Genomic DNA, 21,644 nt, shown 5'->3' with positions numbered 1-21,644 from the left:
TGAGATCATGACCTGAGCCGAAGGCAGAGGCTTAACCCACTGAGCCACCCAGGCACCCCACGTGGGATCTCTTTATTTTATTATCTTCAATTCCAATGAGATAATAGTTGCAAATTAAGCCCATAGCACAGTGCTTGGCCTTTTGGTCTTCACGAATGCAGGCTAATTTATAGAAATAATAATTTGAAGTTTTCTCTCATTATTACATCAGATCTGGAAATAAGGGAGTTTAGATTCGCTCATTCCAAGAAGCTAGCAGAGCCTCCATGATCTGAGCTCCTTTCCCTCACAGCGTCATTACTATCTTTTGTGCTTTGAGGCCAAGTAACAACTTGGTAAGGATCCAGGAAAAAGCCCTCCATTCAACTAATTACTGGGAATCCACTTTCAGTAAGATGCAGTAAGGCAGGAAGGTGAGGAGGTGGAAGGGCCAAGGTAACCTTTTGTTCTATTACACTTGGGTGTTTTGCACAGAACTGTAAGATGGGTGAAGTTCTACCTGTGGTGCAGAGGGGCCTGGACTCTGTGCATCCCAGCTCTGAAGTCTAAGCCAGGAGCCCCAGGACCAGGTCTGGAAGCAATGGAGATGCCCGCTTTCTGAAGGGACTTAATGGATATTAACTGGGCTTGGCCAGTTAATATCTCAGTAGAAGTGAGCCAGAAATAACAAAGAACAGGGCACTTGTTCTTGTTTTTTTTGGACTGAGCTGTGTCATTAGATGGGAGGGGGAGGGAACGAGGACCCTAACGGTGTCCTTCCCCCAAACAGTGACACCACTTTATGCTCCATTTCTCATAGCCCTTAAAATCCAGTGGTCAACACTTTATGGTCTTCCTTTGTTTATCAAAAACTTTTCTCACTTTTGCGAAACCCCTACTTCACAAATGAGGGGTGCTGAGGTTCAAAGGTGGGATGGTGAAGATGAGTCCGCATCTGAGGCAATCAGAGGAGAGACTCAAGCCCAAAGCTGCTGAGCCTGGTAGAGATGCACTCCCCCTTGTCTCTGAACTGGATCCAGATCCTGTGTGTTTCCCATCCCAGGAGAACACAAGGCTGGGTCACTCAAGGGACAGTGGGCCACAGAATGTGACTCTCTGACTCCCTCTTGCTGTGCATTGGCAAACACCCAGCTTTCTGTGCCATTTGACTGAGGATTCACCCTGACTTAACTTCTACGGCTCGTGAGGATTAGGACTCCATTCAGCCTTGTAGTGGTGCTGCATGTCCTCAGGAGACCAGCTCCCCACTCCGCCCGCTGCAGACCCCAGCTACCCAGAAATGGTGCTCAGGGAAACCAATGGCTTCCTTCATGGTTCCTGTATTAACTGCCCACTCTGAAGAACAAGACTTGTTAAAGAAGAATTTAGCATACTCAAAGGGGGCTAAAATCATTCAGAGCTCTCTTTGACTATTTTGAAAAAAAGTTAAGGGCTGTGAGTCACCCACAAGTCCCAAGTAAGAGCACTGTTGGGGTGTAACCATTCCACAGTATTTGTTGCTGGCACTTGTCTTTGTCTAAATTGATTTGACTCCGGTTTCAGGGCTGAGAGATGAATGCTTGTGGTTCATGTTCACTAACTGGGTGATTTTAATCTTTCTGGGGCTTATCATTTCATCACTTACTAAATGGGACTAATCACACCTATCTTGCTGGGTCACTGGGAGAATGGAATGATGACATAGGATGACAAAAGTCAAGCATCCACTTCCACATTGACGTTACGGTTTCACGGCTGGGCATCTAATTGAAATAGGAATAAGTAAGGACCAATAGATCCATCATTTATGTCTTTGTGGGTTCAGTTCAGTTAGTAAAATTTATTTTAAAACCATGGTCTTTGGGCTTTGGGGTTTATCAGATTTTGGGGTGTGTTGCTGATCCGGGTTCCCAGCTGGCCCAGTTCAAGTGCAGGGAAAGCCCAGCTGGGTGGAGACTGACGGAGGGAAGCAGTAGAGGCCTGAAGGCTAACAGCGGATTTCTGTTTACAAAGCAGCTGCTCTGTCAGAGCCCATAACTACCAGCAACTCAGCACCCTCCAGAATTCAGGGTCAGGATAACAGGCAGGGGAAAATGGCCAAGTGGATAAGCATATCAAAGAAGACGAAGAATTCCTTGTCACTTCTGTCAGGAACCCTGTCAGTGGTCTTTCAGCAGACGCTGGGACTCCATCTTCCCTCCCCTCCCTTGACAAAACTTTTAGAACTTATCTTTGTAAAAGTTGTTTATAGTGAAGTGTTTTCCTAGAACATCTAGGCTGATGACCCGAGACTTGCACGGGCAGATGATCTGCTTTCATTGATCTGCACTTTGGAACTCAAGGAGGGTAAAGACGATTTAATGCCTATTTTCAAAGAATGAAGGATCTTTTGTTCAATTCTTGCCGGGGAGCAGACAAAGGAAATAGGCTTCACCTGTAACAGGAGGGGTTCGTGTTAGACAGGAGAGAGATTTATCAGGCTGGGAGTATGAAGACAATAAAATGAGTTATGGTATCTCCTTACCTGGAGATCTTCAAAGTAAGATATACTTCCCTCTGACAGGAGCAGTCGGGGGTGGTGGTGGGGAGGTGGGATTCCTAGCTGGAGGCAGGGAAATGGACTTCAGCGACCTTTGAAGGTTGAGTCTAGCCATCTGAATCTGGGATAAACTAAGATGGGAAAATTTATGGCTTTGACATCCATCAGGTGAATAAATCTGAGGCTCTGCTGGAATTTGAGGAAAAAGAAGATTCCAGAAGCCTGTGCTGGCATGACCACTCTATCAGCCAGGGGTCCAGTGGGAAACAGATGGTACATTCAACTTGAAATTATTTGAGAGGGGTTTAGTAAAGAGGCTATTTACAAAGGCGTGGGTAAGATGTAGAGAAATGACAAAGGACAGAGCAGTAACCCAAAGCTCTTACTATCCTTGTGTCTAAAGGGGTTAAGGGAGGGAGCTCTTAATCAGAACACAGAAGGAGAAATTAAGGTCTCGAGAGCCATGTTGAGAGGGACTGTGACCTCCTGTTGAGGTACATCACCAGTCAGAGAGGACCTGGGGAGGGAACCAGGGAAGTAAATACTCTGCCATCACTTCTTCCCGATAATCTACTGCCACGGCTTCTGATGGGCTGATCCCAGCTGATAACCCCAGGCCAAGGAAGCCCGTTGACATGGTCCACACAGGTCAGCCTTCTGAGCACAGAACATCTTCGAGAAGGTGGGAGAGAGTAGATCTGGAAGGGCAAATTAAAGCTGACACAACCGTGGCTCATCCTCTGACAGTACGAAGTGACTTTCAGGTGCCTAGCACTATTCCAGGCACTGGGAAGAGGACAGTGAATCAGACTTATATTCAGACAAATTGTGATTTAGAAATGTATCTACCCCTTACGCCCCTGACTGTTAGGGCCCCACACAGGTAGTTATTAATATGAGTAATAAGGAAAATTACTGGAAACTCCCTGTGCCTCAATATCCTCATCTGCGAAATGGAAATAACAACTACTTCTCTTTGGGGTTGGATTATATGTGCTCATGCCTATAAAGTGCTTAGAATAATGTGAGTTGTGAAGGGCTCACTCGGTACCTACTAGCTGTTATTATTACTATCATGACTATTGATATTTGTGTCTTCTCGCCAGTCTCTAGAACTCTTCCTCATCCTTGAAGTCCTAGATGGTGCATCTCCTCCCTGTGGCTCTCTCTCCCTTGGGCATAGTTGGTCCCCAAATTATCTGGCCCATGATGTCTTCCTGGTTTTTACTAAGCCATGGGGCAATGATTTGGTTTGCATGTCTGTTTTCCCTGCTAGATGCTATACTCTTCTGGAATGATCTCAGATCCATCTCCTTTGCCAGCCCCAAGTTCTGGCACATGGGAGGTACTCAATAATGTTGGTATGGTTTGTTTTGAATGAGATTTTATATTTCTGTGGAAGGAATGTGGCTCAGGGCAGTGTTTAGGGTCCATGAAAGTGGATGTGGAAGTAGCAGATGAGCTAGATGAAGTGATCTTATGGCCTCCACAGTTGCTCCATAGAGCTTGATGGGGAAGCTCTTTTTTCCTGCCCTGGACTTTCTTTTGCCCCCCAAAGCCATGTATTCATAAGGGAAGAGGATGCCTATTGAATAAGGAGGCAAGAGCAGAAAGAGTTTTATCTGATCAGAAGACTTTTTACTGACCAGAATTATTCATCTTGCTCTCTTTTAAAGTGGAAGCTGGCTTTCCTTTTGTGTGTGTGTGTGTGGGTGGGGGGGGGGATTTGTTGTTGTTGTTGTGGCTGCTGCTGCTGTTGTCTGCAGTAGGTAGTAAAGGAGATAGTACTCTTCGTCATTTGAGTAGACACTCCCTTGACCCCATGGTTCCTGGAAGCAAAAAAAGCCAGCTAGGGGTGGAGTTGGTGAACAGCTCCCAAAACCTCTTCCACTTTGGTTCTGTTATTTTGCTTCCAGCTTCCAGAGTCAGGGCACAAACACAAGGTGAATTCCTTGGTCCTTCCCATGATAGTGTGTGAGCGCAGTTTTGGGATTACATGCCATGGGTCAACTCCCAAGGTCAGGAATATGGTTCCAGTTTAATGGCAGAACAGGACTTAGGCCACAGGGATGCAATTCACAAAACTGAGCTTGAATAACTCTTTAGGACATAGAGCCCAGTTTCTTCGCAAATAATTGCAACGAAAATAAAAGAGAAGGAAGGGGACCCTATAGATTTAAAGGCTTAGGATACATAAAGATCAGTTAGTATATGAACTTTATTTGGATTCTTAGGTGGAAAGCTATTAAAAAAAATCATATGATGGTTGGGAATACTTGAACACCAAGTCATTTGGTTATTTGTGATATTCAGGAATTATTGTTAATATTTTGGGGTATGAAATAGTACTTTGAATATGTTTAATAAAAGTCTTTGTCTTTTAGAGATGTATTCTGAAAAGTCACGGATAAAGTATAGGACGCCTGAGATTTGCTTCAAAACAATCTGGAGATGGCCAGGAAGTGGGTGGGGTACAGTGGGCATAGGGGTTAATTGTAAGTGATGAGTAGGAGGTGTAATGGGAATTCATTAATCAATTCTATTCTGTACATACATGGTATTTTTCCATAATAAAAAAATTTTATACACGACAGTATAAATAAATGTACTTTTTATTTGTTTTACTAGGTAGGGCTCCCTGTAATGAACTTGAAATCCAAACTGAGTGTGATCGATGGAAAGCAAATGTAGAATATAGGCTTAGGTGTTTCAGAGAGGAATAGAAATTAGTTCATTCCTCTGAGGTCAAGGGAGGCCCTGTATCTCCCTAAATGTCAACAAGACTGCTCTAATGTAGCCATGTTCTTCTACCAAAGAGCCAGAACTGGAGAGGTTAAAATGATGACTAGTACCACTTCCTTTGGCCAACCTTCTCTGTCTGAAGAGAGTGGATTTCCCTGGCAGTAGCACTATTGAGGGAAATAAGAACCAGAGCCAGGTGGGACCCTCTAGCTGGGTTCTATTCAATCGAGCCTATTGCCCAATGCTTGGAATTGTGCTTGCCAGCACAACCTCATCTGTATTCACTGAGCCATTTTGGCCTTTCTCTCAAGTGACTCAGAGAGAGGTGTAATAACTTACTAATATCATACAGCCAATAAATGGTGGATTCACACATGAGTCCTCTGGTTTCAAACCCGAGCTTCTTTCCACCATGTGTTTTCTTCCCAGGTATCAGCATTCTTCTTAAGGATGCACCAGCCCAGGGTTGCAAATGATAATAGCTGTCATCTGGTTGATACTGTGTCAGGTGTTCTACATACATTAATTCATGATCTTCTTCATGATCTCGTAAGGTAGGTACTCTCCTTATTCCCGTTTTACAAACAGAAAAACTGAGGCCCCAAATGTCAAGATGTAAACCCAGTGTGCCTGTCCTCAAACCGACAACTATATTTTTTAAGCTCCCTCTTCCTGCTTCATTGAGGCAGATGTGGAATGAAAGTTTTTTCAGAGTTTATTCAAATAGAGGTCTGGAAATCATAAGAAGAAGGCTTATGCCATCAAGGCACCGAAAGAATGCCATATTTTGGAACGATATTTTGGAACCACTTATCTATTGCTCAGTTACAGCACTCACACAGCATTTATGATGTACCAGGACACACCACTGACCCCTTTATGAACAGCAACGCAACAAATATCCAGCACAGTCCTAGGAGGAAGGTAGGGGCTGTTTTTATTATTCCCACCTTACCAATAGGGAAACTGAGGCACTTCCCAACATCACAGAGGTAATACGATGCACAGCCAAGATTCAGCCCAGGCAGTCCTGTACCTGAGTCTGTGCCTTTGACCTCTCCATTGTCTTCACCCCAAGCCCTATTATCTATATGCTACATATGGCCTGTCGATAAGAGTCATTGAATGACTTAAATTCCATTTTCTTAACTCTGAATAATGAAGACCAAAGTGCATACTATTGGCCGGAGTCCTCACCGAAAGGTAAAATGACTGATTCCATCAAACTTAAACCCCAAGCCATGTGTGTGTGAAATTGCTCTATTCACTTTGGTCGGGAATGTGTTTTGAGGACCGACTCTACCTTTTTGAGCTGCAGTAATAAGAGAGAAAATATGAAACTTAATGGGATAAATCCCATTAAAGAGCTCAATACCCAGTAGCTATTAACAGCCTTATTACTATCTCTGACCTGGCCGCTCTTTCACAGGCCTCACAGCCCCAGCCACCGTTCGCCACCGTTCTGTCCTGTCTCTTGCTGACCTTCTCCACTCAGCACCTTTCCCTCCTCTCTTCAAGTTAATCTATAAAATTCCTGGCCAACAAGCCAGTGGTTCCCAGAGGGGTGACGGACTGGGGGATGGGGAAAGAGGTGAAGGGAACCAAGAGTTCACCCGTCACGATGAGCACCGGGTGAGGAACGGAATGGTTGAATCACTGTGTCGTACACTTGAAACTAGTATAACACTGTATGTTAACTTTACTGGAATTAAAAAAAAAAAAAAAAAAAAGGCGTTCTTTAGGCTTCCTTGCGGGAGGAGTTTCCTTCCTGGTCTGTCGGACCGAGGCACAGCCTTGGGACATGCTCTGGCCGATGAACCATGAGTGGAAGTGGTGTGGGTCATTCTAGATGGAACTGTTGAAAGCCAGGCCGGCCTTGCCGTGCTCCTTCTCCCCCATCCACACATCCAGCAATGGTTGAGATGGTTGCTGCTTTGCACCCTGGGTCCTAGAATGGGGACAGTTTCACTGAAATCCCATACAACGCTTTGACTGATGTGCAAAGTAAGACACAAACCTTTATTGTTGGAGGCCATGAGGGTTTGGACTTGTGCGGATCACAGCATAGATCTAGCCTCCTCTGACTGAGACATGTTTTATGTTGCTCTTAGAGGACAGGACAAAGATCTCTAATATGCCTGCAAGACCTTGCACGGTCTTGACCGACCTCAGTATCAAGCTTTATCTTGAACTGAATTTCCTCTCCGCTTCACGCCTTCATCTAAAAAGGCCTTACTCCCCTCCCTCAAAGGCTCTCTCCTCCAGCCTGCTACTGGCTCTTTGTATGTATGTGCTGTCCCTCTGCCCAGAACCTTCTCCTTCCCGCCTGCTCCCTTTGCCTAGTGAACTTCTATCTATCCTACTAGTCTCAATGGGCTTTCACAGCAATAATATACCCTTTATAATCCTCATCACAACTACATGCTTACCTTGGCTGCTGTGTTTACTTGGATAGTGCTTATTCTGCCCACTGGACTGTATACTTCGTAAGAACCGTTGCTCAGTTTTTACTTATTTTCTATCCCTAGCCCCTGGTATAGTCTCTGGCACATAATGGGTACTCAGTTTTTATTGAGTAAGTGATTGAGTTGAGGGGAGCTTGGGTGGGCTCAATTGGTTGAGCATCTGACTTCAGCTTGGGTCATGATCTCAGTGTCCTGGGATCGAGTCCCATGTTGGGCTCTGTGCTCAGCAGGGAGTCTGCATGTCTCCTCTGTCCCTCTCCCACTAGTATGCTCTCTCTCTCAAATAAATAAAATCTAAAAAAAAAAAAAAAAATTGAGTTGATGTATTATAGTGATTATAGGATGGAAGTTAGAAGAGACTTCTTGGATTTGAAACCCACCCTGCCACTTGGTTTTTGTATGACCTTGGGTACCTTACTGAGTCTCTTTCTGCCTCAGTTTCCTCATCGGTAAATGGAGGTAAAAATAGTTCCTACAGAGACGGCTGTGAGGAATACGCGGATGAAGATGCCTGTGCCGTATGTTTACTCCCGGGTCTGGTCTCCGGGCTCACCTTTCTATACCCTGTGGGGCTGGCAGTTCTCTCGCTGTGTTTTCCATACTCCCTACCCAGATGCCTACGCTTTGATCAAGCCACTGAAAGACACCAGCGGGAGTCTCAGAATAGGAGGGCAGGGAAAGAGGGGGCTTCTTTCCGGTTTCTGCTCTCGTCCACATGGGACAGCACAGAGGATGGATGCGCCAACGGCCTCTGGCTCCATTCAGTGCCCCAGGGAGGCACTGGATGGACCCTCAAGTTGAAGGAGCCAGTGGATCTTGGACTGGATGCAGCCTGTATATAGAGTGAGGGGTTAGCTGAGAGCTGGGTACTATTGCTCCTTTTCCCGGAGCCAATAAACCCGCTTTTACTCTCAAACAAACAAACAAACAAAAAACCCCCAAAACTGATACAGCTGGCTGGGTTCCCCTCTGCATTGCCAGCACCTGCCACCCCCCCTCACTGCCCCACCCCGTCCTCAGAGGTCTGTGACCACCCATGTGGGGCCCCCTACCCCCCCTTCCTGGTGACTCCTCTCCATGCACATCCAGGTCTCAGCTGTGTGGAGTTCCTCCCGGGAGCCCCGAGGTTCTGGTAGCCCAACCTTTCCCTTCTGTGTCCCCAGCTCCAGCGCCGGTGGCTACAATCCTACAGGTCCACATCACGAGGCCACAGCAGAGCCCCCTCTTAGCAAACCTATCGGACCCTCTTCCTGACATGACTGGGTCCCGGTACAACATCTAAAGCTCTTCGGACAGTATCAGGCACACAGGAAGCACAGGGGACTGTTAGGATCCGCATGTGTTGAAGTCGCTGAGAAAACCAGCAGCGCCCACCAGAACCCCTTGAAGGGCGCCAAGGGGCTTGGCATCTTTCAAGGATAAATGATGCAAACTCCACGGGGCAGAAAGGCCGATCCATCCCCTTCACTGTCACTCAAATACAACCACCGGGGTGTGATTTGAAGCAAATGATGACACGACTTCCAGAGCATTAGCAATTTTTTATTTTTCCTTTTTTTGTTGCATAGGAAATGCAGTACTTGCTTCCAGTAATTGTATCGTAATGTGAGAAGGTGGTAGCACTAATGGTTGAATACAGAGTTAAACTAATCCACACCAGCTCAAAAAACCTGTGGAGATTTCGTTGAATAAGAATGGACGCCCACAGTGATTCTCAACCAATTACAAATTTTCACAGAACACAGTAAAACTAAAAGGGTAGCTATGAGAGTCAATACAAGTATACGAGAGGCACAGGGGGCCCGGCTCATAGAAACCAATGTCAAACCAAGTTATTAACACGGGGGGGTATTTAGTTTCACAACAGATCTCTTTTCATCTCGGGAAGTGTTCGGTCCCCTCCCCCTGCAATTTGAAATGAAAAACCCGAGGTATCTTGAGCGGACAGACTGCCAAGGGTGGTGGGGAAAGGTCCCCAGGGAACTAACTTTGTTCTGTGTAAGAGGTCAGGGGTGTAGGGAAAGGGAATTGTGTATTTGCCTTGAAAATTCTTTCTTGAGGACCTCGGAGAACCCGATCAAGCTCCAGCTCTAGGTCTAGTATCTTGGGGTGACACCACCTAATGCCTTCACAGTGCAGACAGGCTGATCTGAGACCAGGAAGAAAAAAAATATGAAGCTGGCAGCTCTCTCAATACTCCCTCCCCACACTGCGTGGGGCCTCGTGACCTTCGGGTGAGATGTTAAAAAAAAAAATGCTGATTTATATAGACTGTTACTCAAAAAATAAAATATAATGGAAAATAAGAATAACACAGATAGAATCAAAGACGGGAAGAGCTTCTGTCATTTTGAGAAGTGGAGCAGAACAGCAGGAAAAAGAGCCCAATTCATGGGACACTACTTGTCCTTAAAAGCACTGTGGAGATAAAAAAGTTCACATTGCATGACCTGGTGAGTGTTTTCTACCATAAAGGTGTTCTGGTTGGACTCAAGGTGGCACTTCCACCATGTATAGAAATATATATAGAAATATATATTCCTGTGGTCCAGACACATTTTGGAAATTAGGTTTTTTTTTTTTTAATTAAATTGCATAAGGAGCCCACATGTGAAACTCGGGATGCCTGGCACACAGGCGAGGTCCTGCCCCCACACACAGCTGCCTCCCCGCTCTGGTGCGCTCAATGGCCGGTGGTCCCCTATCTTTCTGAGCATTTCCAATACCTACTCCCCATCTCCCCGTTCCCCTCATCTGGTTATGTAATCTTCTGGGGGCATAAAAGGCAGATGAGTTCCCCCCTTTTAGGGGGGAAAAAAAAAGTGAGATGAAGCTGATTTAATTTGGGAAGCAAGTTGTTTCAAATTTAGAACGAAAAAGAGTAGATTTTAAAAATCCCGTGTTAATAGCAAACTCCTTTTTCTTATGAATCGGGCCCAAAGTTTGTACAGAGTTTTATTTTTGAAGAAAATATTGCAACTGTGCATGAAACTAAATAGCCATGTGATTTCTTAAAGATTTTTTTTTCATTATTTTTTTCTTTTAATATGAGGAAGTCTGGTGTGAAGACGGATCAAGCATGGGTACCTGGCGGAACATTGTCCATTAAGAAAACACTTCAGGGTCAGCATAGCTTCAGTCGAGGGTTAAGGAAAATGCCCCTCGCTTGGAAATGTCCTCAGAGTGTCCTCGTAGCACAGTTCTTGAAACCCAAACGGTCGTTTTGAGACAAAAGTCTTGCCAGGGACTGATTTCTGAAATCAACAACCCATGCTTGTCCCCTAGGAAAAAGAAAAGAAAACAAAACAAAAAAACAAAACGAAAACAAAAACACAAGTAATACTGAATTTAAGTAAATGTATACCTCCAAAATACTGAAAACAGCCGAAATCAAGAAAGACAGAATTTGCGTTCTCAGTGAAATACCTTTAAACCTAGCTGACAAGAACCAAGTCAGAAAAAAAGACTAACATAACTTTGAGTAATATTCATACAGTTCACTAAGCATTATGGAATAGCATGCATTAATATTGTAGGGTTATTTTACATCGCCTATACCAGAAGGTCCTGACTGACAGACAGCGAAGGCTACCGGTGTAGAAAAATCTTACTTCAGAAGAGCAATATAATACAGATTTCACAGGCACTACATTTTAATATATCAGGTATTATGCTGGTTTTCTTATAATTCTTTCTGTCCTAAAGCTGGCATTATAACAATGACCAAAAAGGCAAGGATTGAAGTAAACGGAAAGTAGATACCAAAGTTGATATAGGTTTTTTTTTTCTTCAGATAGATTAGTGCATAGTTCTCATGCAGATAAACACTGCTATGCATTTACACTGTTGGAAAGCAGAGTGAATTGAGCCCAAGTTGTCACATTGGTGTAAATCATTTTGTCAGCCTGTAATAGCACCATGTAATGGATTTGCATTAAACATTAAATTGATTTCAGAATTGGTGACACAGTATTCACTACAGTTAAGTGCTATGGAATAGCTTCAATGTTACCTGCTATCTATCAAAGCAATTTTCATCCCACTGCTTTTTTTATTGGAAAAAATAAAAGGAAAACATACACGACACTAATTAGGCAAATGCACAGCCTTGGACGTGGAAAAGGCAGAGCGGGTTTACTGTCAAACAGTAAATACATGCATTGACTTCAGGACGAACTTGGCCTTGGAAGCCGATTCGAATGAAAGCTCTGCCGGTGGGCAGTTCAGCTTTCTGAGACCGTCCTAGGACAGATCTCGGAGGGCGGGTGGTGAGGTGCCACTGAAGCTCTCCTTACATTACCATGCCAGTTGTGTTTGAAATTTGTTCTATGGAGGCCTGCTACGGGGGGGAAAAACACTGAAAGAAAGGAAAAAAAGAAAGAAGGATGGGGAGACAGAGAGACAGAGAGAGAGACAACCACCACTATGGACAAAAAGATATATCCAGATGCAACATGACGCAAAGTACATTAAGTGACATTCCTAGAAATCCCTCCCCTCCCCCCCAAAAAAAATCTCAAGGAAAAAACTGTTTTTCTTAATCCGGATTTCGTAAATACTTTTTGACAGAATTCAACATATACGGGGATAAGGGGTTGAAAAAGTAAAAGGCAAACTTCTTTGAGATGGGTTTTGCATATTCCTGTGGGCTGACTGAACACCGTGACTCTGGAAAATTTGGGTTCCCTTACACTTCGACTGTCAGAGAATGAAGACCGCAAGCGTGGGGAGGTGTACCTGTCGGCTTGCGGGGGAGGGGCACCCACACCTGACTGTGGGGGGTGGGTGGGGAGGGGCTGACACCAATAACTGCCATGCCAGGGTGTGAAGAAACTTCTAGAAAAAGTTCGCTCGAACCTCAGAGGAAAGTAACAGGCTCTGGGATGGAGAGAGATGGGCCTCCGCCCATGAATGATCAGAAAAGGAGCATTTTTAGTGGCAGGGGGATGGGTCAGAAAAAAAAAAAAGCATATAGAAAAATGATCAGATTTAGTGTTTGTGCCTCTGACTTCAGTTCCCAAAGAAAAACCACAGAGAGTGAGTTGAGGGACTTCTCTTTGTCAATATTGTTAATGCCATTTGATGGGAGAGAAAAAATTCCAATGTGTCTCAGAATCAAGGGCAGGGCCTTTAATTGGCCAGCCCTCAGCCTGTCAGTCTACACACCCCAGGTAGCAAAGTCTTCCTCAAACATCTTCGCTTGGCTTTCATCTAAAAAGGTAAACACTCGGATTGTTGGTGTTTCTTTTTTCCTGCTTGATCACAACTGAACTACAGTTTCCTGCTGCTTTCTGGACAATGAAACATGAACAAAAATGTAACTTAGTGTATTTAATACTTGACCCCTGTTCGTTATCACCCTAGACTGCTTCCTTAATGTTTTAAAGCCTTTAAAACATTTTTTTTCCTGCAAATCTGTTCAGAGTTCCCTAATTTTAGCTTCATCAAACTTAATACAACAAAATACCTTCAAAAATACAGCATACCTGTAACGTCCATTTACAATGGTTTTTCAGTAGACCTATACTTCTCAAGCATAGGAATATGCTATACCATTGAGAGAAAAAAAAATAACTGTATTTAAATACTTACAAAAAAAAGGAAACAGGAAAGTTTTAAACTTAAATCCAGTTCCCAAAGGGGGAGGGGCGGGAAAGAAAGAAAAGCAATTCTATGAACGCTGCCTTTATAATGGACAATCAGAAATTTCACTAGGCTAATTTGACAGAAATTTTTCCTCATTTAAACAACATTACAAAAGTCCTGCATTATAAAATAGGGTAGAATAAATCAGTGTAATCAATAAAACTATACAACAATACAAATTACATATCTTCTGAGTGGGCAGTTTATTCTCTCTCTTTGCAGTCATGACTACAACATGCTCACTAAAAACAACTAAAACTGCCCAAACTATTGCTTAGTTTGTTTTGTTTTAAAAAAAGGGTGCAATTTTATTGTATATACAACCAATTTACTGGTAATACCTTGGCTTATCGCAAGGTTCTGACAAAATGTTTGTCTAGGCTTTTTTCCCTTCACTGTGAAGCACTGAAAGCTGCTATTTTTTTTGAGTTTTTTTTTTTTTGTTTTTGTTTTTTTTACTTTTTCTTTTTTTTAGTGCACATATGTCATAATAAAGTAATGCCCAGCTAAGTGCTATAGGGGAAGGCAAAGTATGCTGGCTGGCTATAGGAAGTGACACCATATACTGACAATCACACCATACAACAGCGCCAAACGACTATTCAACCACTTATCAGACACATATGAAAATCCAAAATGTTTTATTTTATTTTTTTTTCCTTAAATAGAGATAACCAGTAAACAATTTTCAGAACTTGGAAGTTTAAAAACGTGCATATAAAAATGGGCATTATATACTTTTTATTGAATGTGGATTGACTGCAGTCTGCTAAGAAAAATGGGGTGTGGGAGCTGAAGAAAAAGGAAGTTGTCTTTTTTTTTTTTTAAGGCTTGCTTGTGAAAGGAACAGTTGTAAAAACAAAATTGCTTGAAGCAGGGTCAGCTTAGTGCTTCACAGTTTGACTGCTTCTCTAAGAGGAGCCCTTCCTGCGCACGTGCATTCAAAAATCACAAAAAAAGTACAAAGACAAACACCTAAAACACACTGCGTCAAGTGCAGCACTGACTTTGGTCAAATAAAAAAAATAAAAGAAAAATTAATAATTGCTAAGCTTTTCTACACGATATAAGCAGGTATTGCATATTTTCATATATCTGGGGGGGGGGATAAAGGAAGACTCCAAATAAATTGTAAAATGCAGCAACATCCAAAATACTGATATTCTAAGCCATCTACAGATCTCAGAATAGCACTGCCACTGACCACAGAGGACAATAAAGACTACTCCTATCTGCGGAACAACTAACTCTCTATTTAGTTCTAGATGTTGAAACTGACGATGGCTGACATAAAAGTCACATTTACAAAAAGTGTCTCCAAATGCTTGACTAGGGAAAAACCCCTTTCAATAGAGGAGCATGTGCAACAATTCCACAAATAATCGCTATCCAGGGCAAGGCACATTGATATGGAATTTTTGTTTTCGTGCAAATTAAGGAAAAAAAACAAAACAAAACAACATTGTTTCGCGGGGGAAAGATGAGGAGCAAAGTGTCTTCCCAAGAATTTCAGTTACTTGATTGTATAGGACAGTAGTAGAACCCTTCTGAAGGGCTGAAAAACATAGTTTAAAGGCAAGTGCCTAGAGTAGGGATTACAATATTGTGTCTTAATGCACTCTACTTTATCCTACATTAACTATATAAAAATTAGTTACTAACACTAGAACATGCAGAGACTTTCTCTGATCAGCAGGGCTTGCCAACCAGAACGTATATATATGTATAGTATAGGAAACCTTCTTGAAGTTGCATGGGAAGCAAAGGGGTGCTTCGCTGTCTGGTAGAAAAATCACTTGCACTTTTTTTTGTTTTTTTTTGTTTTTTGTTTTTTTGTTTGTGTGTGTGTGTATTTTTTTTTTTCTTACATAAGCTATAGGACATTTGGGGGTGCAAACTTTTTTTTTTTTTCCCTAACAGGTACCCTTGATCTGAATGGGCACCCACCAGCATTTGTGTCAGTATTGGTTTATTATTATTATTGTTATTTTTTTTTTCCCCATAGCCCAGTTCAGGGGCGCAAAGGTCTTGAAAAGTTCTGGACAATCTCTGGTACAATGAAGTGTCTGATAACTGATAAATCCTATGTTGCTGGATACATGTAAAAATTTTCAGAATTGGCATAATCCATTATAGTGACTTCTAGCTTATAAAATTAACAGATACCATGATTTCATTTTAGTTATGTGCTTTGATAACAGAAAATAATTAATTAGCATTTAATGTAGTTAACATATCGTGGTAAAAGCACCATTAGATTTGTTTTTTTGTTTTTTTTTTTTAAATTTTCCTTCAGTTTTTAAAGGGATACAAGTTTAACAATAAAAAACATAAAAAGCAAAAATAGCTCCCCTTTTTCTTGCAAGGCTGTTTTTTACCCCGATAATTTAGAGTCCCGGGGTGGAAGGACTTGAAAAACAAAAATAGAATTTTCAACAATCTCTATCTTACAAAGATATTTAGCTATCCAATGAAATTGCACTTTACTCATTTCAAAATTCGATTGTTTTGATTGATTCCTGTCAGTTTCTGTCAAAACAGACCATCTTCCCCATTTCCATGTGAATTTGTGTGTCATTGTTGAAATTGTTGAAAAAAATGTTTTTTTTTTTTTTTAATGTAAGTGCAGCATTTCACAACTTTTAAAAAACTGAATAGTAGTAGTAGTAGTTTGTCATTTCGGAATTGTTCTGCAATGTGAGTGGATTCACTGTCCTTGTGGGCCATGTTATATATTTAACTGCTGACTGCTGAACCAAACCAAACTAAAAGAAAAAATAAAAAAGGAACATAACTGCATTTTCTTTTTCCAATATGTTACAGAAAAACATTGCCCTTTGACTGTCCCATAAGTTATATATTGCAGATCTCAGCTACTACAAAAGATTTAGTTCTCCATGTGCCTCCTGATGATTCAAGGAGGCTCACACCTGTGTGGGTAAATTCATGAAATACTGTGAAACAGCCAGGCTCCGTAAGGAAAGTGTGTTACAATGGGAAGTCAGTGAGCAAGGGTAGACCTCCACTAGCCACGTCACCTAATGCTCACGCTACCACAGAAAACACTCCAAATGTTACAAAGCCCAACCATTTCCAGCACCATATGAGAAAATTACAACAGTCCCTAAAGTATTTTTAAAAAAAAAATCCCAAAAGGTTATGGCCTTTGCTGTTTGACCATAATGCTCGCTGTTTCCATGTACAAGTTGATTTGATTCTCCCCTTCCACTGACAGTGAAGTTGTAACCGCGCTGGGTTGAGGACGCGTCCATGTTACAGTGTTGAGAAGGGGTCAGGTGGTCTGTCTGGTGGATGGTGGGACGCTGCGACTTTTATCCCAGGTACCAGGACTGGAAGACAAAAGGAAAAGAGCGATTAGGGGTACAATTTGGAAAGTAACATATTTTAGAAGTTCCTCTCCCGACTGTGAAATTGGGATCTATATTAGGAATGAAGTGGGGGAGGGGAGAGGGTTTTCTGGGACTGGAAGAGAGGAGTGATAGACAGTAGTAAATCCTGAGTCACTGAAGCTATTCTTAATCCTCCGAAGTTGAACCTCAGTGTCTTCATTGGGATTTGCCAACATTCAGAGTGTGTCTCAGAAATGAAGTATTTATGTCCACTTGAAATACGCATATGGGTTTCGCAGTCGGGCAGGGCAGCTACAGGAGGGTGAGAAGTTTGATCATCCTGTCACTGAATCCTCAGTGTCCAGCACAGTGCCTGGAGTAGAAGGTTCTCCACAAAGAAGTACTGAATGAATGGACAAAGGGTGAGGGAAGAGGCTTCTTGTGCTGATCAATGTCTACTTGGAGGATTTTCACATCTCCTTTTCCATGAGATGGAGGCACTGAAGACAGTGTCGTGACATTCTTTGAATGTGCGCAGATGATCAACATTGGTATTAAAATAAGTGGAGGTGAAGTATGAAAAAGTGCTGCACGCAGAGTCCTGGGTGACTTGGGCAAGTCCCAGTACCTCTTTTATACCCAGTTTCCTTCATGTGTGCCTGAAGTGGATTTCATGAGGTAAAATGCTCCTTTCGGTTCAATATTTGTACGATAATTTTTCACAAATGACATAGAAGAACCCAATGGGATTAAGGTTTCACCCTATTGGGCTGCCATGATGTCCAAAGGACAAAAATGAGGCCATTGCATAGTCCTTATTCTTGCTTTTGTTCATTTAGTGCTTACTGAGAGCATTCCATATGCCTGCTGGGCCCAGTTACGAGTCAGTCACCTTTTCCTTTCAAAAATCCTTAGGGACTGGCTTTGGACAACAGTCTGGTGATACATCATTTTATGGGCCAGCACTGCTTTCTCTGTTAGCTAAACAAAGTGACCACTTATGGTCTAATCTCAGAGTCGGTTTCTCAAGTGAAATGGGGAAGTGTTTGGCTTCCACCAACTTTTCCCTAGAGAGACCCTGTCAAATTCACCACATTCATCATCATTCACAGAAAAATCGTCAACTTCCAGCAAAAGTGAATGTCTCTGAAATCTCTGAGTTGGCAGTGTCAGAAAGGGGCACCTTCCCGTGGATTCAGTCAGATGAAGGCTCATCGGTGCCCAAGAAATTCAATTAGGTAAAGGACGGCCTCTGATCCCAGGGGTGAATGGCGAAATGATAGCTACGTGGATACCTACCAGGTATGAAATTTCCTGGTCACACAAGCTACCTTTGATTTCCAGAGGACTTGAAAAACCCAAGCCTAACCTGAAAAACTACTCATCCTGTGGACTTTTAGATGTTCTTCTTTGACCACATGCTCTAGGGAACACAATAAAGCCTCTTGTGTCCCGAAAGGAAATCATCCTGGCAAAGACACGCGGCCTAAATCTAACTGGACAAAAGGAAGAAGACGGGGAAGAGAGGAGAGGGGAGGCAAGGCCGGAACTGTATTTCCAGGAGGCCTCTCCTCACAGCTAAGGGATCCAGGCGCGCCTCAGCCTGGATCTCTCACTCACAAAACAGTCTCCAAGTTTGGGTGCATAGAATAATGCTTACAGGATTTCTGTTCTCACACTTTCTAAATCAGTTGTGAAATTCCAGCCTTCTTCAATCTGACGCTGCATAGTAGCTCTCGAAGCAAACACCGGGGACCCAGGGAGACGGCAGGGGGAGCAGTTTTCCATACCACAGTTTCTGGACACAACCTCCGTGCACTACAAAAATCTGCAGTGGCTCTGCACTTCTCTTAAAACGCAAAGAAAAAAAAAAAAAGTTTCTTCACACATCTTACTATTCAGTGTGTGCCTTGCCGACAAGGTTACCCCAGAGCAGCTCTGTAATCCTTCACTGAAATAGGCTTTATTGATTGCTCTGGTCTATTGTTCTCTTTTCAAGTCCCCCAAGTTCAAGTTCATCCTGGTGTTACATCATGTCTGGTTGCTAAGAGCAACCAGACAGACCCAGACGTGACTATCATTAGCAAGAAACCCTCCGCTCTCCTCCCACCAACCTTCCAGTGGCTCTGACGTAGCAGGCCCACTGCAAACACATTGAAGTATTTATTCTGCCTAATTTATGACCTACACAGCAAGCAAGACCCCCACTCCAAAAACCAACACTGTTGTATATTTAATTAATCTGTCTTTCTCTGGCACTTGGGAAAGTTAGACAAAGGACTAATTATTGTGTTTCACTCTCCACACTTTTCTTGGGGGGGGTGAGTATTTGCATGGGAAAGAAAACTACAAGGCCTAGCATTGCCCCCCCCCCCCACTTTTTCTTTTTGCCCTATTGACATTTCATGAAATACTTTAGCTGCTTAAGGGAATTAGAAAAAAAATGCAATGTGAATGTTACTCCTTCTGAGTTGGTATTCAGTAACACAAATCAACTCATGACATGTTTAAATTTAAATGCTAACCACACACTCTCAGAGTTACTTTAAAGGTTAGTTTTTAATCAATAGAAGTTGCTGACTCCGGGTTTTTGAGCTGTGCACTGCAGCTCTTGGGCTTTTGTCTACCGTTAGAGCTTTCAAACTTTTTTTTTCCTTGAGATGATTTTAGCAATGATTTTCAGACACAGAAGGCTATTGTGCTCTGACCAGCAACATGTCAATAGAGAAGCGAGTTGCCCTGTGGTGTGGTGTCAATATGACTCCTGAAGGCATGGGTTGGGGGTCTTTAATAACCCGTGAAAAAAACTTAATTAACCCTTTCAGGCCCAAACCAAAACCTATTCTTAAACTTTTTCACTCCTGTAATTTGACCATTAGTACTTATTTCAACATCACACTAATCTTCATGACAATTAACCCAGCTACTTGACCAAGGCTTTCCCCAGAATGGGAAATCAATCGGTTAGGGGAAACCACACAGGGAATTTGTTTTTTGTTTTTTGCGGTTTTTTGGGAGGTGGGGTGGGGGGATGTGGTCTCTTTGATGAAATCATTTATTTGCTGAGATGGCAGATAAACAGAATAATAATAATCCAAAACTCATCCATTTCACTGCAATATCTTCTCACAATCAGTGTGTAGCTGAAGATGCTCCTAATTTCTTTATGATGAATGTGAGAGTTACACATGTAACATGCCACTGGATTTCTAGAAACTTCCATGAACTACTAGTAACATCAAATGGACAAGACAGTGTTTGGAAAAGCCCAGTTTTCTCTTGTGATGTTTTCTTAGAAAATCTATTAAGCAAGCAGTGCTAGTTTCAAAACGTCACTTGAAGAATGACTCTGAGCATTTTTTTTTCCCTTGGGTCATACAAGAGAAATATAAAAATACTCCTGAAGTTGTTAAATTACTGGGGTTGAGTAGCAAATCACTGGGAAAATGATGCCATACTAAACAAAATTCATTTATGGAGAGTCAAAAAATTGTCTTCAGACATTTACTGACACAAGCTTACATTTCATATGGTTTCTGCCTTCGTATTTTATAAACCCCTTAATCTAACCTACTGTATCCAGATGGACTACAAAGGAATCTCTGTCCCTTATCTGCAGAGAGTTCCAATATTACAATACAATATAGGACGATGTTATCTTAATACATTTACATTAAGGAAGTAAACATAGAGCTTTGATCTATTTTTTCCCTCAGAGACTTCCAGCTATCGTTGTTTCAGAGATCCATAAATCCACACTCCCACAGAGGCTCCAGTTCAGTAAAATTACTCTGTTACATTCACGGTTTCTACAGCTTGGGATGTGCTGGGGGGAGCAGTGGGGGGAGGTGGTAATTGTCCTCTCTCAGTGTTCAAGGTGAAACATCAAAAGAAACCTGCAGTCTAGGACCAGAGCTCAGCTTTCCTTTTCTCCAGTCAAATGAAGAAGTAATCTCATCAGGTTGGAAAGTGCTGACTAAGGATTTAATAAAGTGCCTGCAGATGTGGCGTCTCTAAGGTATTCAACTCATGTAATGCAAAACAGCTCCACACTGAATGTGCTTATAAAATTTCATTTAACCATTGCAGCGCGAAATTTTTTTTTTTTTTGCACCGTTCTCTAAGGAGTTTTATCACACGTCCCGCCCCTTAATTTACAGCTCCATGAAAGTTCGAATCCCCTTCTGCTGGGATTCTGGAATCCTCACAGTAGTCAGGTTTGACGAACCATAAACAATATCCATCCGGCTGCATCCTAAACAGGAAGGCTGGGATGGCAGCAGGCGCCTCTGACAGTGCCAGGCTCTTTCCTTTCTTATGCCCTATGGAAAGCAATTAGGAAACCTTTTTCCAAAATTTGGTCATGAGGTGGGCCCAAGACATGGTCGACGACGAAGACGGGACTCCTTTGTCAACAACAAATGTTCTACTGTGAATAACAACTTTTTTTTAAGGGTCTTTTATATACTCTGCTCACTAAGAAGGCAGGATGTATATTTGAACAACCAAAGGAAATGCAAGTCTGTTTGAGATAGCTATATTTTACTTTAACCAAAAAAAAAAAAAAAAAAAGAGGGTGCAGGGGGTGGGGATGGGGAGGGTGGTACAGACTGAGGCGCAGCAGTATCTGTTTTTCAGATTAAAAAGTTAAACAAAAGGCCTCAAGGGCAAAGTTGAACACTGCGGAAGGAGGCTGTTAATGTGGAATCCAGAACTGGGTGTGACGCTTCGCTTTCTTCTCCAGGCAAGGTGGGTTATTTAAGGACATTTGCACAGATGAAACAGAGACGTGCACATACTGGGAGGCCTCTCTCCCCACTGCCCCAGCAGGCCCAACTCCTCATCAGCCCGGAAGAGGACGCTACACACCAGGACTGCGTGAGCTGTGGCCGCCATTTTGACTCTTCTCTTGAGGAGACGCTG

The 21,644-nt window shown here is 42.6% G+C and overlaps 1 protein-coding gene across 6 annotated transcripts in view; it reads right to left on the bottom strand.

The window, feature by feature from the left end:
* Nucleotides 1-13,995: 13,995 nt before the first annotated feature.
* Nucleotides 13,996-21,644, bottom strand: part of NFIA (nuclear factor I A) — a 560,134-nt gene continuing 552,485 nt past the window's right edge. For all 6 annotated transcript variants that reach the window (XM_059374930.1, XM_059374931.1, XM_059374929.1 and 3 more), the window contains one exon: nucleotides 13,996-16,721. In XM_059374930.1, the coding sequence (XP_059230913.1) occupies nucleotides 16,704-16,721 (18 nt within the window). In that variant the 3' untranslated portion in view covers nucleotides 13,996-16,703. The remainder of the gene's footprint in view (nucleotides 16,722-21,644) is intronic.

Source organism: Mustela nigripes, chromosome 14 (genome assembly GCF_022355385.1).
Source record: "Mustela nigripes isolate SB6536 chromosome 14, MUSNIG.SB6536, whole genome shotgun sequence".
In the NCBI taxonomy this organism is placed as follows: Eukaryota; Metazoa; Chordata; class Mammalia; order Carnivora; family Mustelidae; genus Mustela; species Mustela nigripes.
This window is presented reverse-complemented; position numbering and strand designations above follow the sequence as displayed.